This window comes from Grampus griseus (genome assembly GCF_964374135.1).
Source record: "Grampus griseus genome assembly, chromosome: 4".
Lineage (NCBI taxonomy): Eukaryota > Metazoa > Chordata > Mammalia > Artiodactyla > Delphinidae > Grampus > Grampus griseus.
Window position 1 is genome coordinate 23,162,878 of NC_138997.1, and position 16,396 is coordinate 23,179,273.

Consider the following 16,396-nt stretch of genomic DNA (forward strand, 5'->3'; position numbering starts at 1 on the left):
GGCAAGATAGCACCGATTTGTTGAAAACAAAGAGAAGTAAACGATCAACAGTTTTTCTTGTAGGATGAGATCATTATTTGGATGTTACATGAATGAAAAAGTGTTTTCCCCCAAAGAATCACGTCTTCAAAGGGTGACACTCCCCTCTGTGATTGGGTGACACGGCCCTCTGTGATTGGGGGTGGGGAGAACATCATTATCCGCACTTGGGCTAAGTCTTCCACGTTCGCATCAGAGGTCCTCTTGATTTCAGTATCTGTGGAGTAATTTTTGTATCATGTTCAGCTTTGTGCTTAGTTCTCCTCTCTGGGTGAGGTTATTCTTCCCTGCATCTTGAACTTAATGTGGTTTTTTGGTTTTTTTTTTTTTGCGGTACGCGGGCCTCTCACTGTTGTGGCCTCTCCCGTTGCGGAGCACAGGCTCCGGACGCGCAGGCTCAACGGCCATGGCTCACGGTCCCAGCCGCTCCGCGGCATGTGGAATCTTCCCGGACCGGGGCACGAACCCGTGTCCCCTGCATCGGCAGGTGGACTCTCAACCACTGCGCCACCAGGGAAGCCCGAACTTAATGTGTGATCAATGTAGCCATTTGTATCATTGCAGAAAGTTCTCTTGGACAGTACTGCTCTAAAACTGCAATTAGAATTTGTATCTGTGCTGGAAAATTTTGTGACTTTAAGATGTGATATCAATTTCCTGCCACTTAAACAACAAAATTTAAGTAACGTTCTCACATCTTCTTCACTTAAACATGTGCATTGACACTATACTTCATAGTACATGACATTTTGTCTTTATTCTCCCTAACAACATTGCATTCGGCCCTCAGAAACTGGGATGTCATTACACACACACACACACCCCAATGTTGAATATATGAAGAGAGAATAATTATATATATAAATAAATATACTAACATAAATATGTAGACTTTCCAAAATACTGTAGGCACTGTCTGAAGTTGTAGTTTCTGAATTTTAGCACATTGGCATGGTTTCATATTGATTTGTTTCTTGATTAAGTTAGTTTCCCTTTTTGTTGGCTGAAAGATTTGATAGGATTTATGGCCAAACTCCTAGCAATAAGAAGGCCCACTGTTGGTTTGGCGTGTCATCCATTTACGTGAAGACTAAGTTAGCGAAGGACAGAGACAGCGTTTTCAGGGTCACCAGGAGACATTGATTCGTTTGTTCATTTGTTCAGGTAAGTTATCACACATGCCTTTTAAGGCGCGAAGCCCTTGCCTGCTATGCACTGTGCTAAGCACTTAGATAGAGGAGGAATGGGACAAGATCTTGGGGAGGAAAGCAGCTGTACAGAGGACTGCTTGACAGTCAAGAGGAGAGTACTCAAATAGAAGTTTGCACAGGTGCTCTGAATACCCTGGAGCAGTCAACTTTACCTGGTTCAGGTGACAGAGAGCCAGAGAAGGTAGAAAGGCAGGTGTTCCAGTTTTCCTTCACACCAGATTGCAGTTACTCCAAATGCAAAAAGTTAGTTCCTTGCCAAGCTCTCTCAATGTTTTGGAAATTTTTCAGACCATGGGGAAGGGGGATCTTAAAAAATGCCATTGAAAAGCATCTTTTACTGATTTTGTCAAGACACCTTCATGGAGATGTATCTTAATTTATTTACTCAATTTCCTGCTGTCACCAACCTTCCTGGTTTGCTCAGGACTGAGGGGTGTCAGGACGTGGAACTTTGACTTCCAAAACAAGGACAGCCCTGGGAACGTGGGATGGTTGTTCACCCTATTGTTGGATATTTAGATCGTTTTCAAATATTTACTCATATAAACAGCACGGTGTTGAGTGTTTTGATGCCTATATATTTAGCTGCAGAATGCATTGTTTCTTTAGGTGAGATTCGTAGAGGTGAAATGAATGGTTCAGTGACTTCTGGGCGTGTTTGGAGCTCACAGCCCTGCGTTGTACTTCTGCTGTTTTCAGCTGGATTGCTAAGAGTCTGCCTGGACATTTGTGCCACCTCTGCCTCCACAGGTTCTTAGGGAGATATACAGACGACACGGCCAGGTACATACTTGCTCTGTCGCTAGCTGTGGCACCCATTCTAAATCTCTAGCTGGCCAGATTGCATATGACTCCAGCTACCTTTTTTCTAGGCTGGAGGCTGATTCCAAAAGTTCAGGTGGACTCCCTGACCCCACTTTCCTATGACCACACCCTGATATGAGCTCACTGACCCTTAGTGCATGTGGTGGCAGGAAAAGGGTGAGAACAGATGAAACCCAAGGCAGGTGGTCTTTCTTACCAGTACAGGTTCAGCTATACCATCACCCCAGACCTTCATTCCCAGACACACAGGACATTGCAAGCTTATCTTGGATCCACTGCTAGCCAGGCTCCTGCCTCTCTTCAGACTCATGGTCAGGATAAGGAAGCCTTGAAAAGCCCCAGAGTTAGTGTGGAAATATGATGAGAGATGAACTAGTATTCACAGGTAAAAATATATTCAGCCTGCCCCACAGTGCTGTATTGAGAGTTAATGCCATGAGGTGACCTACCTTCCTGTGGAACTTTAGTAACCGATATGCCTGGTTGGGGTCCAAGGTCTCATATCAAACTGTTCTTTGTAGTAAGAAGTATTAAAGTGTAGTCCTATTTCAAGCATTCTTAACATGTGCCCCAGGGGTCATGTGAACCCCTGAAACTGTGCAATATTATGTATGTGCCTTTTTCTAAGAAAAGGTTCCATTGCTTTTATTAGATTCTCAAAGCGGTCTGTGACCCCAAAAGGTATAAAAACTAGTTTGTGTGTATTAAATACTGGGGAGTTTTCATCATTGCTTTTTTGTTTGTTTGTTCATTTGATGCAGGACTTAACACCAGAGCTTCGAGGTAGGCATCAGTTTAGCAACAATTTCAACAAGTAAATGATATGCACATTTACTTTCAACAAGTAAATGATATGATACGATTATTCATTAATAATTTAAAATTCCCTGAATTTTTTTTCCCAGCTAGTGTAGTGTTTGAGTTAAATTTGATTTTTTGCTGTTGTTTTGCTATTGTGAAATTGGTTCAGGTCTAGCTAATTTGTTTTTGTCCGGGCAGCATATGTAAACTCCCATTTAAAAGGTTTGTGGCACAGTTGTGAGCCTATATCTAGGCATTGTTCTGCATTATTTTTGGTGTATTCTTTTGTTTATATTACTAAGCTAAAGTTAGCACAGATAACACTAGGCTAGAAAATGGTGACAATAGTTTGAAAACAGGAAATTTTAGGCTTGTGTGTGTTTGGAACAGATGATCATAATGACAGAGCCAGTGGAGTGGAAACTTCCACCGAGTGTGTTTTTTCCTTATTTTGCTCTATGAGAAAAGATGGTGCTTCCTGGAAAACAACTCAAGTATTTTAAAGTAAACGGTTTTCTTTTGTCCCTGCTTCATGGTTAATTTGTTTTTCTTTATTTTATTTACCCTGGTTGCATTATTATTATGGAAATTTAATATTTTTAATAGGTAAAGTAATTCCCAAAGTGCTTATTTTAGATAGTTAACTATCTAAGTGTGTTAACCATTTACTGACATGGTTTTTAAAATAAATTAAAATTGTGAGAATATTATAACCACTGGACTTTGGTGGAAGAAATTTGTTTCTCTATTTTAAGTGTTCCTAACTTTACTTTTTTTTTTCTTTTTAACCCTCTAAATTCCAGTCTTGAAAACAAAGTAGTTATACTTTGTCTAAGCTATTTCCTGACCAAGACTCTCTCCAGATGTATCCTGGAATTCTATATTTAAAAGAAAGGCTAAATTTATTCACTAATTGCAGAATAAGAAGAAGAGTATGCATTTCCATACAGAAATAAACTTTTCTGTGTGTGTACATCATTCCTAGATTTTAAAATATTAATTAATAGACTTTGTTTTTCAGAGCATTTTTAACTATAAGCTTTTAAATCATGTGATATTTTAAAAATTATAACAGGAGTAAATGGAAGCTCCTTGAAAAAAATCAGACTGCACAAAATCATATAAAATAAAAACACGAAACTGGTCTGACCCTCCCATCCCTATTCCTGGAATGACCACATTTAACACTTCCGGTGTGTCTCCTTCCAGACCTGCTCTCTAAACATAGTTTACATGTACAAGCACACAATCATTTCAGACTAAATGAAATCATAAAGTTCGGTAACTCACTTTTTAAAAAAATTTAACAATTATCTTGTGGGCATTTTTCATATATAAGTGAGATCTAGCTCACTTTTTAAAATGTTTTGCATCAACTTACTATTGTATAGATAGCTCGTAATTTATTTAAATTTAACCATTACCCTGCTGATGAAGTTTAGATTAAAACCTATCTTATTAAAAACAGCATTTTCATTTTGTGAAACCCATGTCTTCATGGGTTAACATTTTACAGATTTCTGAGATTCTACGTAAATTTTGAATTCACAGTCACGACCTTCTTTCCTTAAGTATCAGTCATGAAATACCTTTTAAGGGATTTCAGAATAAGAAAGTTCCATTCTATTTTTCCCCCCAGTTTCCTAGGATAATATAGGGTTAGTAAAATTAGTGGTGGTGCTTCATGATGGAAAGGCAGATGGCTCAAGAATATAGCAAGTGCTGTTCTTCAGTTTATCGGGTCAAGGTAAACTCGAGGATTCAGCAACTAGAGAGACCTGAATGCAGTCATCAGAGGTCTTTCTGAACTGCTCGAACAGAATGGGCTTGTTAATGGGCTACTTGGGACCTGTGTGCTGAGAGTTCAGAGAAGCCTTAACTCAGAGAAAGTTGAGGGAAGCTGCAAAGAAGAGGTTATTGAGCTGACTCTTGAAGACTGAGTAGGCTCATTGGGTGAGAGAGAGAGGATGCGTTAGACTCAAAACAAAACAACAAAATGCGCGCGTTGGCTGGAAAGGCCAGGCAGGTAAGTATGGTTTTGAAGAACCTTGTATGGCAACCTGTAAAGGCAGTTTGGGCTACCCTAATAACAACTATGGACTTCTTTTTTTCTTTCCCTGAGGTCTTTTCATTTAAGTTCACTGACTCTCCGCAATCATTGTGATGAACAGAAAACTTTAAAAGCATCCTGTCGAGGCTTTGAGGGCTTCACAGTGGGTGAAGCGCTGGGGCAGATATAAAAAAACATTTAAGGAATGGTCTCGGCTTTCAAAGAACTCGGGAAAATAATTCACAAGCATTTGGAACATTTGGAGATGTACACAGTAAAATAACAGGTGGTTCCAAACTGTCTATAGCCATGCAGAAGACTTTCCAGGGCAGTATCTGATGGATGGCCAAGACTCCAGAGGGAAGGTGTGGCGAGGAAAAGGGAAAGTTTGGACAGAACCTTGGAGAATAGATTAGGTTTCCAACAGTAGAAAGGAGTTCAGACATACTCGCCAATAGGATAAATATTGTCAACAAAGACGAGAAGGGAGAAGATAAACTAGCTTGGCAAGAGCAGAAGCCTTGAGAAGATAAGGGATTAGATAGATGAAAGCTTTAAAGGACCTCTATGTTTGTTTCTTTAATTCTATTTTAAGAAGCAACCTAATTCTGTCTATTGATTGGACCAGTGGTTCTCAAGTCTTGGTGGCACAGAGAAATCACCTGGTGAGCATTTAAAACTACCTATGCTGGTGCCAGGGCTGATGCCCCACGCTCCAGTTTAGTTGGCCTGAGGTGAGGCCCCCAGGCATCAATCTTTTTTTTTTTTTAAGTAAATTTCTCTAGATATTTCTTACCTAGAGTTAGAGTTGAGAATCACTGGACCACCCTGACCTCTTCTCTTTGCCCGTCCATTTATTGGTTATTTCTTCAATAATTAGCTCTTCCAGTTAGAAGTACAGGGAAGCGATTAGGGAGTCTTGGAAAGCATTGTACCAAGCCCGTGTTACATCAGTTATAGCAGAGAAAGCTCAGAAAACAAGTGTGTGCAGCATTCGCAATGTTTTTCTTTAAAACTGAGCCCGTTTGCCATTTAGGCAAATTAGACATATTTTGTAAGTTTGTTAGTAATATGATTACAGGTCGTGGTTTGGGGCTAATCCGTATTGAAATTTTTTTCTTCCCACGAGGTAATGGGACTCCCTCTGTACTTTCTTGCCAATGTGTACATACCCATACTCTGTAGGTATGTGATAAACCTGTATTAGAACCTTGCTTCCACATGACAAGTCTGTCTTCAGTATGATGTATGCAGCTGGCTTAAATACAGAAATTATTTAAAAGAACAGTTTTCCTTTAAAATGGAGTATAAAAATTCCTCTCATATCTGTGGAGTTTTTAAAACAAACGAATTGATGGTTTATGCACCTCTGCCTTGCCTGACAAATTCTTGTCAGCCAAATTGCAAATGGGCTGGGCAGATGGCAGTCATGTCAATATCCCCAGAATGCATAGAAAGTGTGAGAACTTCCATATTTTTAGCCATGGTTCCTTTGATTGGCATATTCAGCAGATGCTGACTGAGCACCTCCTTGGGACTAGGAGAAGAAAGATGAAAGGTGAAAAGACATGGCTCCAGCCCTCAAGAGGCTCACTTGTAGGGATGTCAAACACGGTAACTGGGAACGAGGGGGAAATGGAGAGCTTGGAGGGGGCCGCTTAGGGATGGTGCCCTGAGATCTGAGCTAAATCCAGGGGGTGGATTATGTGCCAAGGGGCAGCCTGTATCAGGGCCAGAGGCAGGACAGAAGCAGAGTGTTAGGGGACCTGCAAGCATTTCCGATGTGGTTGGAAGGCAGAGAGGCAAGAAGTGAGGCTGGAGAGATAGGGAGAGGCTGGGAGAGCCCCGTGTGCCCTGCCAGAGAGTTTGGCAGGGCAAACTCTGCAGGTGGTAGGCAGTCACCAAACATAGGGAATGGGTAGATGGCAATGCAAATACTCCATTGGATATTGCATACTTAGTTTGGCAGTCTGATCTAAATGTATTTCCATTGGGATCCATGGACTCTCCGTGCTGTTCTCTTTTGATGTTAGTACAGTAGCCAAAGTTAATCTTGAAACCCTGAGATGGAACACCTGTATCAGAGTATGGTGCTTTTAAAGCTGCTTCAAAATGCAGACCTGCTGGTGAAATCTTTTTACTGCATCATTGATTCAACTTCAGGTTGAAGTGACTATTGCATTGTAGGAAATGACAACAAAATAAATGTTTGCATAGTTCTTCTCAAGCACACCTGCTCATTTGCCAGTAGATAAAACGTTTTTTCACGTGCATTTTGTTTAAAATTGCTTGGAGTGTTTTTGAGGGTTTCTAGAAAACGTGTCCTTTTTGTCTGTTGCTGCTCTGTAGGATTGGTGAGGCGATGTACAGCTTTCTCTGGGGCTACCAAGGCAGCAAGGATAAAAATAGGGCAAACTTTAAGAATCCCAGATATTTTCAGATAACAAAGACTGATTTATGTGGACCCATTTTGTGCTCAGACAAAACATAGAGAAGCTTTTGTGCTGTGATTAGCAAGGGTGCTGATGTCAGTTCTCTTGTCGAGCATCAAGCTTTATTCTGTGGCTAAATTGTGCTTTGTACCCTAATCCAGAGAACCTTTGTATCTGCCTTATTAAAGTGTGTAGTTTATGTAATTGCTTTTGTTTTCCAGTTTAATCTGTGCCAGATTCAATGAGAGTGACTCATTTTGTGACTGAGACAAACATTCACATTTGGACCACATTAAAAATAAATAAATAAGTGGCAGGTGCTGCTTGGCTAAATTCTGTGTTTTCATGCTGTAATTTCCTGCTGCAAGGGTTCATCTCTTAGATAATGTCTTCTCGGCCTCTGTAATCGCTAGCCCAATCTGTCTAGTGCCCCGCAGTTCACTGCTGTTCATTTCTTGGCTAGGTGTTTTAGTTTCCAAGGGCCTATTACATTTTCACAGTATCATTTCAAGAGGGAAGCAAAGAAATGTTTGGGGGAGCCACAGTCAACTGGATGACAAAGAGTGACACATGAGCTGTAGCAAAGGGACATATTTCATTCTATTCTCTTTTTTGTCATTTTCCCAAGGTGTTTTGTGTGTGTGTGTTGGTAAAGCTCAGTTATGTTTATTTTATGATGTAAATGTTCAGTATTTTTCTCAAGTGGAAGAGGTTTTGAAAGCACACGCCTTTCTATTCAGGGTGGCCAATATATCTAATCTAATAGTCTCAAAAATTTTACAACTTCATAGTCTTAGGGGAATTCTATTTATTGTACAGATATTTCTAGGTATTCGGCCCTTGCTCTGCATTGAGTATGTAACGGCAAATCAAGCAGACATGGTCACTGTCTTCTCGGACTTTATGGTCTGCTTGGGGAGTTAGATACTAAATAAATAAATACAAAGAAAAACTGGATTGCAAATTACAAAAATCACTACATAGGTATGTGATGGGGTCCCTAACATTATGCCCTGCTCTACAACCGGTGGTGGTTGAGTTGAGGTTGGTCAGGGAAGGGAAGGCCTAAAGGTCAAAGTCTGCCTGGCAAAGAGAGGAAAGAACATCCCGGACTTAGGAAACAGCATGTGCAAAGTCCCTGAGGCAGGAGACAGTTTGGCATCCTATAAACCAGCGGTCCCCAACCTTTTCGGCACCAGGGACTGGTTTCGTGAAAGACAGTTTTTCCACGGAGTGGGTGGGGTGGAGGGGAGGTAGGGTTTGTTCTGGTGGTGATGTGAGAGATGGGGAGCAGCAGATGAAGCTTCACTCGCTGCCCGCCGCTCACCTCCTGCTATGCGGCCTGATTCCTAACAGGCCATGGGCCAATACCGGTCTGTGGACCAGGGGTTGGGGACCCCTGCTATAAACCATATGATTAGAAGGGAGAAGTGACAATTGGTGAAAACTTAAGAGGAAAAAAAAAAGACCGTATTTAAATGGTTAGAGATGAACTATATACATGCACAGCAGTATGGCACTATTTAGTATAGGGACAGATAACCCTCCGAACAGTCCTGCAGCCCGAGAGCTTCTCTGAAGTGCAGTATAGAAATTGATGCCTGTAATACTTAGTCTGAGTCATTGGGGAATGGATGAATTATGTTCAATGAATTATGTAGTAAGGCATTTTAGAAGGATTTCCATGAAAGACATTAAAGTTTTAAAAAGTCATTTATGTATTTAAAGACAGAACCTTCACTATCTGGAGAAATCACTTTTACAGAAAGATGTGATTCCTTGATGGCCCTGGATAAGTGACATAATACTCTGTTTTCCTTTCTCTTTACTTCTCTGTTCCTTTTTTAAGCTTACTGTTTGATAGGGAGGTATCTGTGAAGGCGTCCTTTTACTAAGAGATGATATTTATTTATTTTGAAATAAGTAGATGTCATATATTAACTAAATGGATTTTTTTTTTTTTTTTTTTTTTTTTGCGGTATGTGGGCCTCTCACTGTTGTGGCCTCTGCCGCTGCGGAGCACAGGCTCCGGACGCGCAGGCTCATTGGCCATGGCTTATGGGCCCAGCCGCTCCACGGCATGTGGGATCTTCCCAGACCGGGACACGAACCCATGTCCCCTGCATCGGCAGGTGGACCCTCAACCACTGCGCCACCAAGGAAGCCCATTAATCATTTTTTAAGTGTACAGTTCAGTAGCATTAAGTACTTTCACATTGTTGTGCAACCATCATGGTCATTTATCTCCAGAACTTTTTCATCTTCTCAAACTGAAACTCTACCCATTAAACACTAACTCCCCATCCCCCTTCCCCCTAACGCCAGACAACAACCATTTTGCTTTCTCTCTCTGTGAATTTGATTACCGTAGGTACCTCATATAAATAGAATCCTACAATTTTTGTCCCTTTGGCTTATTTCATTTACCATAACATCTCAGGTTTATACAGATTGTAGCATGTGTCAGAATTTTCTTTTAAGGCTGAATAATATTTCATTGTATGTATTTCATTTATCTCTTCATTCATCAATGGACAGTTGGGTTGCTTCCACCTTTTGACCATTGTGAATAATGCTGCAATGAACATGGGTGTACAGATATGTCTCTGAGAGACCCTGCTTTTCATACTTTTGAGTTAGATACCCACACTGGAATTTTTTGAAGGACCGCCATCCCATTTTCCACAGTAGTTACACCATTTTACATTCGTACCAGCAATGCACAAAGGTTCCAGTTTCTTCATATCCTGGCTCACACTTGTTATTTTCTGCCTTTTTGATAATAGCCATTCTAATGTGTATGAAGTGGTATCTCATGGTGTATTTCTCCACTGATAGTCATGTTGAACATCTTTTCTTGTGCTTATTGGTCATTTGTATATCTTTCTTGGGGAGTCAAATTCTTCAAGTCCTTTGCCCATTTTTTAATTGGGTTGTATATTTTCATTGTCACTGAGTCGTAGGAGTTCTATATGTATTCTAGACATTAATTTCTTATCAGATACATGATTTGCAAATATTTCCTCCCATTCTGTGAGGTGCCTTTTCACTCTTTGATCATGTTCTTCAAAAATATAAAAGTTTAAAATTTTGATGCAGTCCAGTTTCCCTGGCGTTTGTTTTGTTTCCTGTGCTCTTACTGTCATAATCAAGAAATCATTACCAAACCTAATATCATCAAGGTTTTCCGTATTTGTTTTTCTAAGAATTTTCTAGTTTTAGCTGTTACATGTAGGTCTTTGATCCATTTTGAGTTAATTTTTATTTGATACGGTGAGAGTCTAACTTTATTCTTTTGCACTTGGATATCCAGTTTTCCCAGCACCATTTGCTTTTTATATTTAGTAAAAACGAAATCTTCCTTGGTTTGTTGACTTGATATTACCTGTCAGTGTAATAGCTTCTAATATCAATCGGTGTCTTCTAATGTTTTATCAGAAGCTCTAATAGAAAACAAATGTGTATACACATATTATTAAGTTAATTGAGGAAGCATCAGTAAACTTTGCTGGAGTGGTAGATTATTCTGTGGAAACAAAACATTGTCTATGACTTTCTCTAGTCAGTGCATTTATAAAATTGGTTTGACGAATGTGCATCTTGAAAAATTTCTCTCGAGTTAACACTGGATGGATATTTTTGTTTTGTTCCTAGGCATGGAAGAGGAGATGGTTTGTGTTACGCAGTGGCCGTTTAACTGGAGATCCAGATGTCTTGGAATATTACAAAAATGATCATGCCAAGAAGCCTATCCGTATTATTGATTTAAATTTATGTCAGCAAGTTGATGCTGGATTGACATTTAACAAAAAAGAGTTTGAAAACAGCTACATTTTTGATATCAACACCATTGACCGGATTTTCTACTTGGTAGCAGACAGTGAAGAGGAGATGAATAAGTGGGTCCGTTGTATTTGTGACATCTGTGGGTTTAATCCTACAGAAGAAGGTAAGTTCAAGATGTTGTGACTCAACCTGAGTTCTCCTTTATTACTACATTTTAAAAACTGTTGTAAAATTCTTTGTTATTTCAGTTACACAATATAATATTTTTTTATAATAGTAACAACATTTAGAAAAAGCAAACCTTTTAATCAGTTTAAGGAGAAATTTTTATAGATTTTAGAAAGAGAGACTACCATTGTGGGGCAGTGTCTAAATAATGTCCTGAAGAAGATGACAAGAAGGCATACTTATTTAAGAGCATTTCTTGAGTTCCAAGGTAAATATTAAGTTGAACCTTCACACTGCTGATACTTGATATTTCAACCTGTTAAAATAACATTTTCATGCAGCTCAACTTAATTCTTCAGGAGTTTTTTTTAATTGAAGTATAGTTGCTGTACAGTATTATATGTTACAGGTGTACAATATAGTGATTCACAATTTTTAAAGGGTGTGCTCCATTTATAGTTATTATAAAATATTGGCAATATTCCTTGTGTTGTACAGTATATCCTTATAGCTTGTTTTATACATGATAATTTGTACCCCTTAATCCCCTACCTCTCTCTTGCCCCTCCTCCTTCCCTCTCCCCACTGGTAACCACTAATTTCATCTCTGTATCTGTGAGTCTGCTTCTTTTTTGTTATACTCGCTAGTTTGTTATATTTTTTAGATTCCACATATAAGTGATATCATACAGTATTTGTCTTTCTTTGTCTGACTTATTTCACTTAGCATAACACCCTCCAGGTCTATCTATGTTGTTGCAAATGGCAACATTACTTCTTTTTGATGGCTGAGTAGTATTCCACTGTGTGTGTGTGTGTGTGTGTGTGTGTGTGCGCGCGTGCGCGTGTGCACACACGTGCGCACACACACCACATCTTCTTTATCCATTCATCTAATGATGGATACAGGAGTTATGTTTTAAACTATATTGGATTATGGAGTTATGAAATAGCCAAGGTGACTGTCAGTACCTATGAAAAGCAAATGAGAATCAGTCACAAAACATGATGAAAAAGTAACAAACATACGAATTTACTTAACACAAATGTCCTAAAAAAAGCATGGAGGAAGAGGGGTCTCAAGTTTTGAAAAAGAGGTAGTGAAGAAAAGCTTCTTGGAGAAAGACCAATTGTGAACTGTAGGCTTTTGAAGGAAGTAGTGTTATATCTACATAAATGAAAGGAGGAATGCAGAACCTGCAGGCTTAGGGGCTAGGGAAGGGCCCAGAGGTGGAGTAGACTCCTCCTTGGCTGGAGCAGAGGGCTATGAATGATAAAGGCAAGGAGAGACTTGCTTGAGGATCTGAGATTTGAGTTCCTTTCCTGGGAGGAGCTGAGTGATTAAAGGCCTCAAGAAGAATTTTTTTTTTAAATAAATTTTTATTTTCGGCTGCATTGGGTCTTCATTGCTGCATGCGAGCTTTACCTAGTTGCGGCGAGCGGGGGCTACTCTTCGTTGCAGTGCACGGGCTTCTCATTGCGGTGGCTTCTCGTTGTGGAACGTGGGCTCTAGGTGCACGGGCTTCAGTAGTTGTGGCACACGGGCTCAGTAGTTATGGTTCGCGGGTTCTAGGGTGCATGCTCAGTAGTTGTGGCGCACGGGCTTAGTTGCTCCGCAGCTTGTGGGATCGTCCCAGACCAGGGCTCGAACCTGTGTCCCCTGCATTGGCAAGCAGATTCTTAACCACTGCGCCACCAGAAAAGTCCCTCAAGAAGAATTTTACAAGTGGAATTCCTCTTTGGGTGCTTTTATATAGCTGTCATGACCTCTTATATTTCCTGTCTACTTCTGTACTTCTCTTCCTTTTTAAACAAACACTAAGAACCCACGGAGGGGACTCCAATACTAATTTAGGTTTGCAGAGCCAAGAATCAGAAATAAAGGTGACCTTATTAAATAGGGTCTTTGACCCTGTTGTTTTCATGGTTATACTCACATTGACAAGCATGCATTTCCAAATATCTATATTTAGGAGTGCTGGAGATTCAGTGAGGGGTGGAAAAATTGTGTTAACAATCAACTTCAAGAGTTAGATTGAAGTGAAACAGTCATCATCTCTAATTAGCTCAGGTCAGCATGCTGTTTCCTCTTTGGCCAGGCAGCCCCCAGGAGAAGGAGGCTTCCAGGGCTGGGATTGGCCCAGTGGGCTGGGGGAAACCCCTTGCTGAGGAAATCTAGAATGCTCGAGGGAAAACAGCGCTGAGAAAGGGAAGGAGGCGTCTGATTTAGACCCGAGGCTAATGACCTAGAGCTCTTCAGCAGAGTTCTACTGATTAAAAAGCCTCAAGCAATTGTTGCACATGTGGAATTAAAGCTTCAGTTGTTTTTGTGAAGTTACTAAATATGTTCACATTTTAAGCGGGCCTGCTGGTATTACTTGTAACTCCAGTTAAACTCCTTTCCCTTCTTGGTGGCATACATGATCTATATTTGAGCGCAGCAGAGGATTTTTCAGTTGAAGTCACAAATGAGATCGCTCTCTTTTTAATGGTTAACAGCCCCTCAGTAATGATAATGATTAGATTTAGACCTCACATTCATTTCCTTGTATGATGGATTTTCAGCTAAAATAATTGAAGTGGTTGTATAATCTTTGTGTTGATGTTGTTCTTTTGCCCACTACCTTTTCAATTTAGAATTTGGGGGGATATAAATGCAGATTTCTGTCTCCATTGGTTGCCTGTACAGATTCAGCAGATCTGAAAGACTACAGTAGGTGTTCTTCTGTCTCTTTTTGTTTTCTTTATAACTGTCCGACTTAGCAAAGGATATAAGATGCCCTCTTAGTGCGTTCTCCGGTTAAGGAATGTGAGTGTGTAATTTTTGGAAGCACTTTTGGGGGTGGTTAGAGTTGAGAACCCCCAAAATAAGAATTTGTCATGCGCAAGTGTCCCAGATTAGCTTTGCAAGTTTTAAGGCAAGGAGTCTGGTCCATCTGTCCACCTTAGAATGATTCTTACCATCTGGGAGCCAGTCAGCTCTGGGAAGTAGATAGGTTTTGTCTGCTTTAGAACATTAATTCAGTTATCTACCCAATTATTTGAGTTTGCCAGTACTCCACTAGGCTCTGGGCATTCATTCAACCGATACATATTAGGTGGCCAGTTAGGCAGACAGATGAGAGGTATTATAGACAGGAAACTGAGCATCTAGTGAGAGAAGAGTCATACCCAAAATAATTCAGTACAGTTGATAAGTGCAAGTTAGATGTATATGTATGTACATATATGTGTTCACATTTTTTAATATAAATCATATTTTAACATATATTTAAGTGTTAATATATAACATTAAGATATAATTTTATATATTAAAGTATGATACTGTGGAAGTGTATAAATACAGTTTTTGCCCTCATAGAGCTTAAGTCAGTCTAGTAGGAGAGACAGGCAAATAATCTAGGAATTATAATACCAGTTGTTAGGTGCTCCGCTAAAAGAAAAAGAAAAGCATAGATAGCAGCTGATTGCATCTCAGGAGGATCAGGAAAAGCCTAGGTAGTTTTAAATGGCTCTGTGACTATAACTGATAATGTACTGAGAACTTTATTTTTGTCCTTAGTGGAACATCTTCATTGGCATTAGTAGTCAGAATCAGTTACAGTGCCTGTTTTCACTTCATAAACTTACTAGTATAGGGAGGGGGAAAGTTTCAAAACTTGAAAGCCACCTTTCAGTGGCAAAACTCCCAAATTCTTATAAAACAGATTAGAAGTATATTTGCCTTGAGTGAAGCTCTCAATTTGTGAACTTGTAATCTTCGCAATATCCATAAAAGGGGAAGTTGTAAGAAAATTAATAATATGATTAATCAAATTTGGTGTATATAAGCTGAGTTGGTTACCAAGAGTAACTATGCTAATCACAGATCTTTTTTTTTTTTTGCGGTATGCGGGCCTCTCACTGTTGCGGCCTCTCCCGTTGCGGAGCACAGGCTCCGGACGCGCAGGCTCAGCGGCCATGGCTCACGGGCGCAGCCGCTCTGTGGCATGTGGGATCCTCCTGGACCTGGGCACAAACCCGTGTCCCCTGCATCGGCAGGCGGACTCTCAACCACTGCGCCACCAGGGAAGCCCCACAGATCATTTTTATCTGTTCATTAAAATAAGTCCCTAAGGACTTCAGTTTGCCAATACTTTTAAATTTAGTTCCTGATCTATATCTAAATGCAATTGTACGTATTTTTTCAATTCTATAATTTAGATGTTTTTGCAAGTTCATCCTGGCCATCTCCCAAATAACCACAGTCAGAAATGTCTTACTAGATTGTGTTGGAGACTTGAGTTTCTTGGAATAAATCGGTGAAAGATGAGCAATCCTCCATTGTGTAGTATCAAGGAGCCACACAAATAGTTTTATTTTGCTCTATAATTTTGGGTTTTAAGGCATAGTAGCAAAACTGCAAAAAGCCTTTAAAAGCCAGCCATTGTATTTCCCTACTCATTTGTAGTAGCTGACTTTGCTAGATGCCGCCTTCAAAATTCCACATATTTAAAGTTTTGTATCAAATTCTAAACTGCAGAGAACTGCTGTTATCCTTCGTGATCACATTCATACAGTTTAATATGACAAGGGGAGTATCAAAATGTCTTTGTTCTTCCATTAACTTTACTACCTGCTTTATATTCTCCTCCACTCACTGTATAATAGGGGCTTTTGTCTTTACCTAGATCTGTCCCCTGAGCCCTGTGTTCTTCCCTTTTCAGACAGCCGAATACGCTCCCACTCTTGGCGTAAAATTAATAACACAAAATGATTTTTCACTAAAACTAGTTTCAGGGTATACGTGGGAAGAAATAGACTATGCTTGGTATTACAGCCTGAGAACATAACTATCCCCAATCCCTAGGAGAACAACTAATTTTCTCCTGAAAACAAAAGGAAAGGGGAAAATTCTGACCTGTGTTTTGATTCCAGGAACCTCTCAAAATATCATTACCATGTTATTTCCGCTGCCCCAGGTGACCATTGCTATTATTGAATACTCCAAATGCTGGCAGGCTGAATCTGTTTTTCAGTTCTAGCTCATTGCCCTGTGTGTGGTTCCTATGAATGCTTTTATTTAGTAAACTTGAGACCAAGAA

General features: G+C 39.9%; 1 protein-coding gene across 4 annotated transcripts in view; it reads left to right on the top strand.

Annotated features, from left to right (window-relative positions):
• Positions 1–16,396, top strand: part of GAB1 (GRB2 associated binding protein 1) — a 127,346-nt gene that overhangs the window by 72,615 nt on the left and 38,335 nt on the right. For all 4 annotated transcript variants that reach the window (XM_082653445.1, XM_082653447.1, XM_082653446.1 and 1 more), the window contains exon 2: positions 11,013–11,307. In XM_082653445.1, the coding sequence (XP_082509571.1) occupies positions 11,013–11,307 (295 nt within the window). The remainder of the gene's footprint in view (positions 1–11,012; positions 11,308–16,396) is intronic.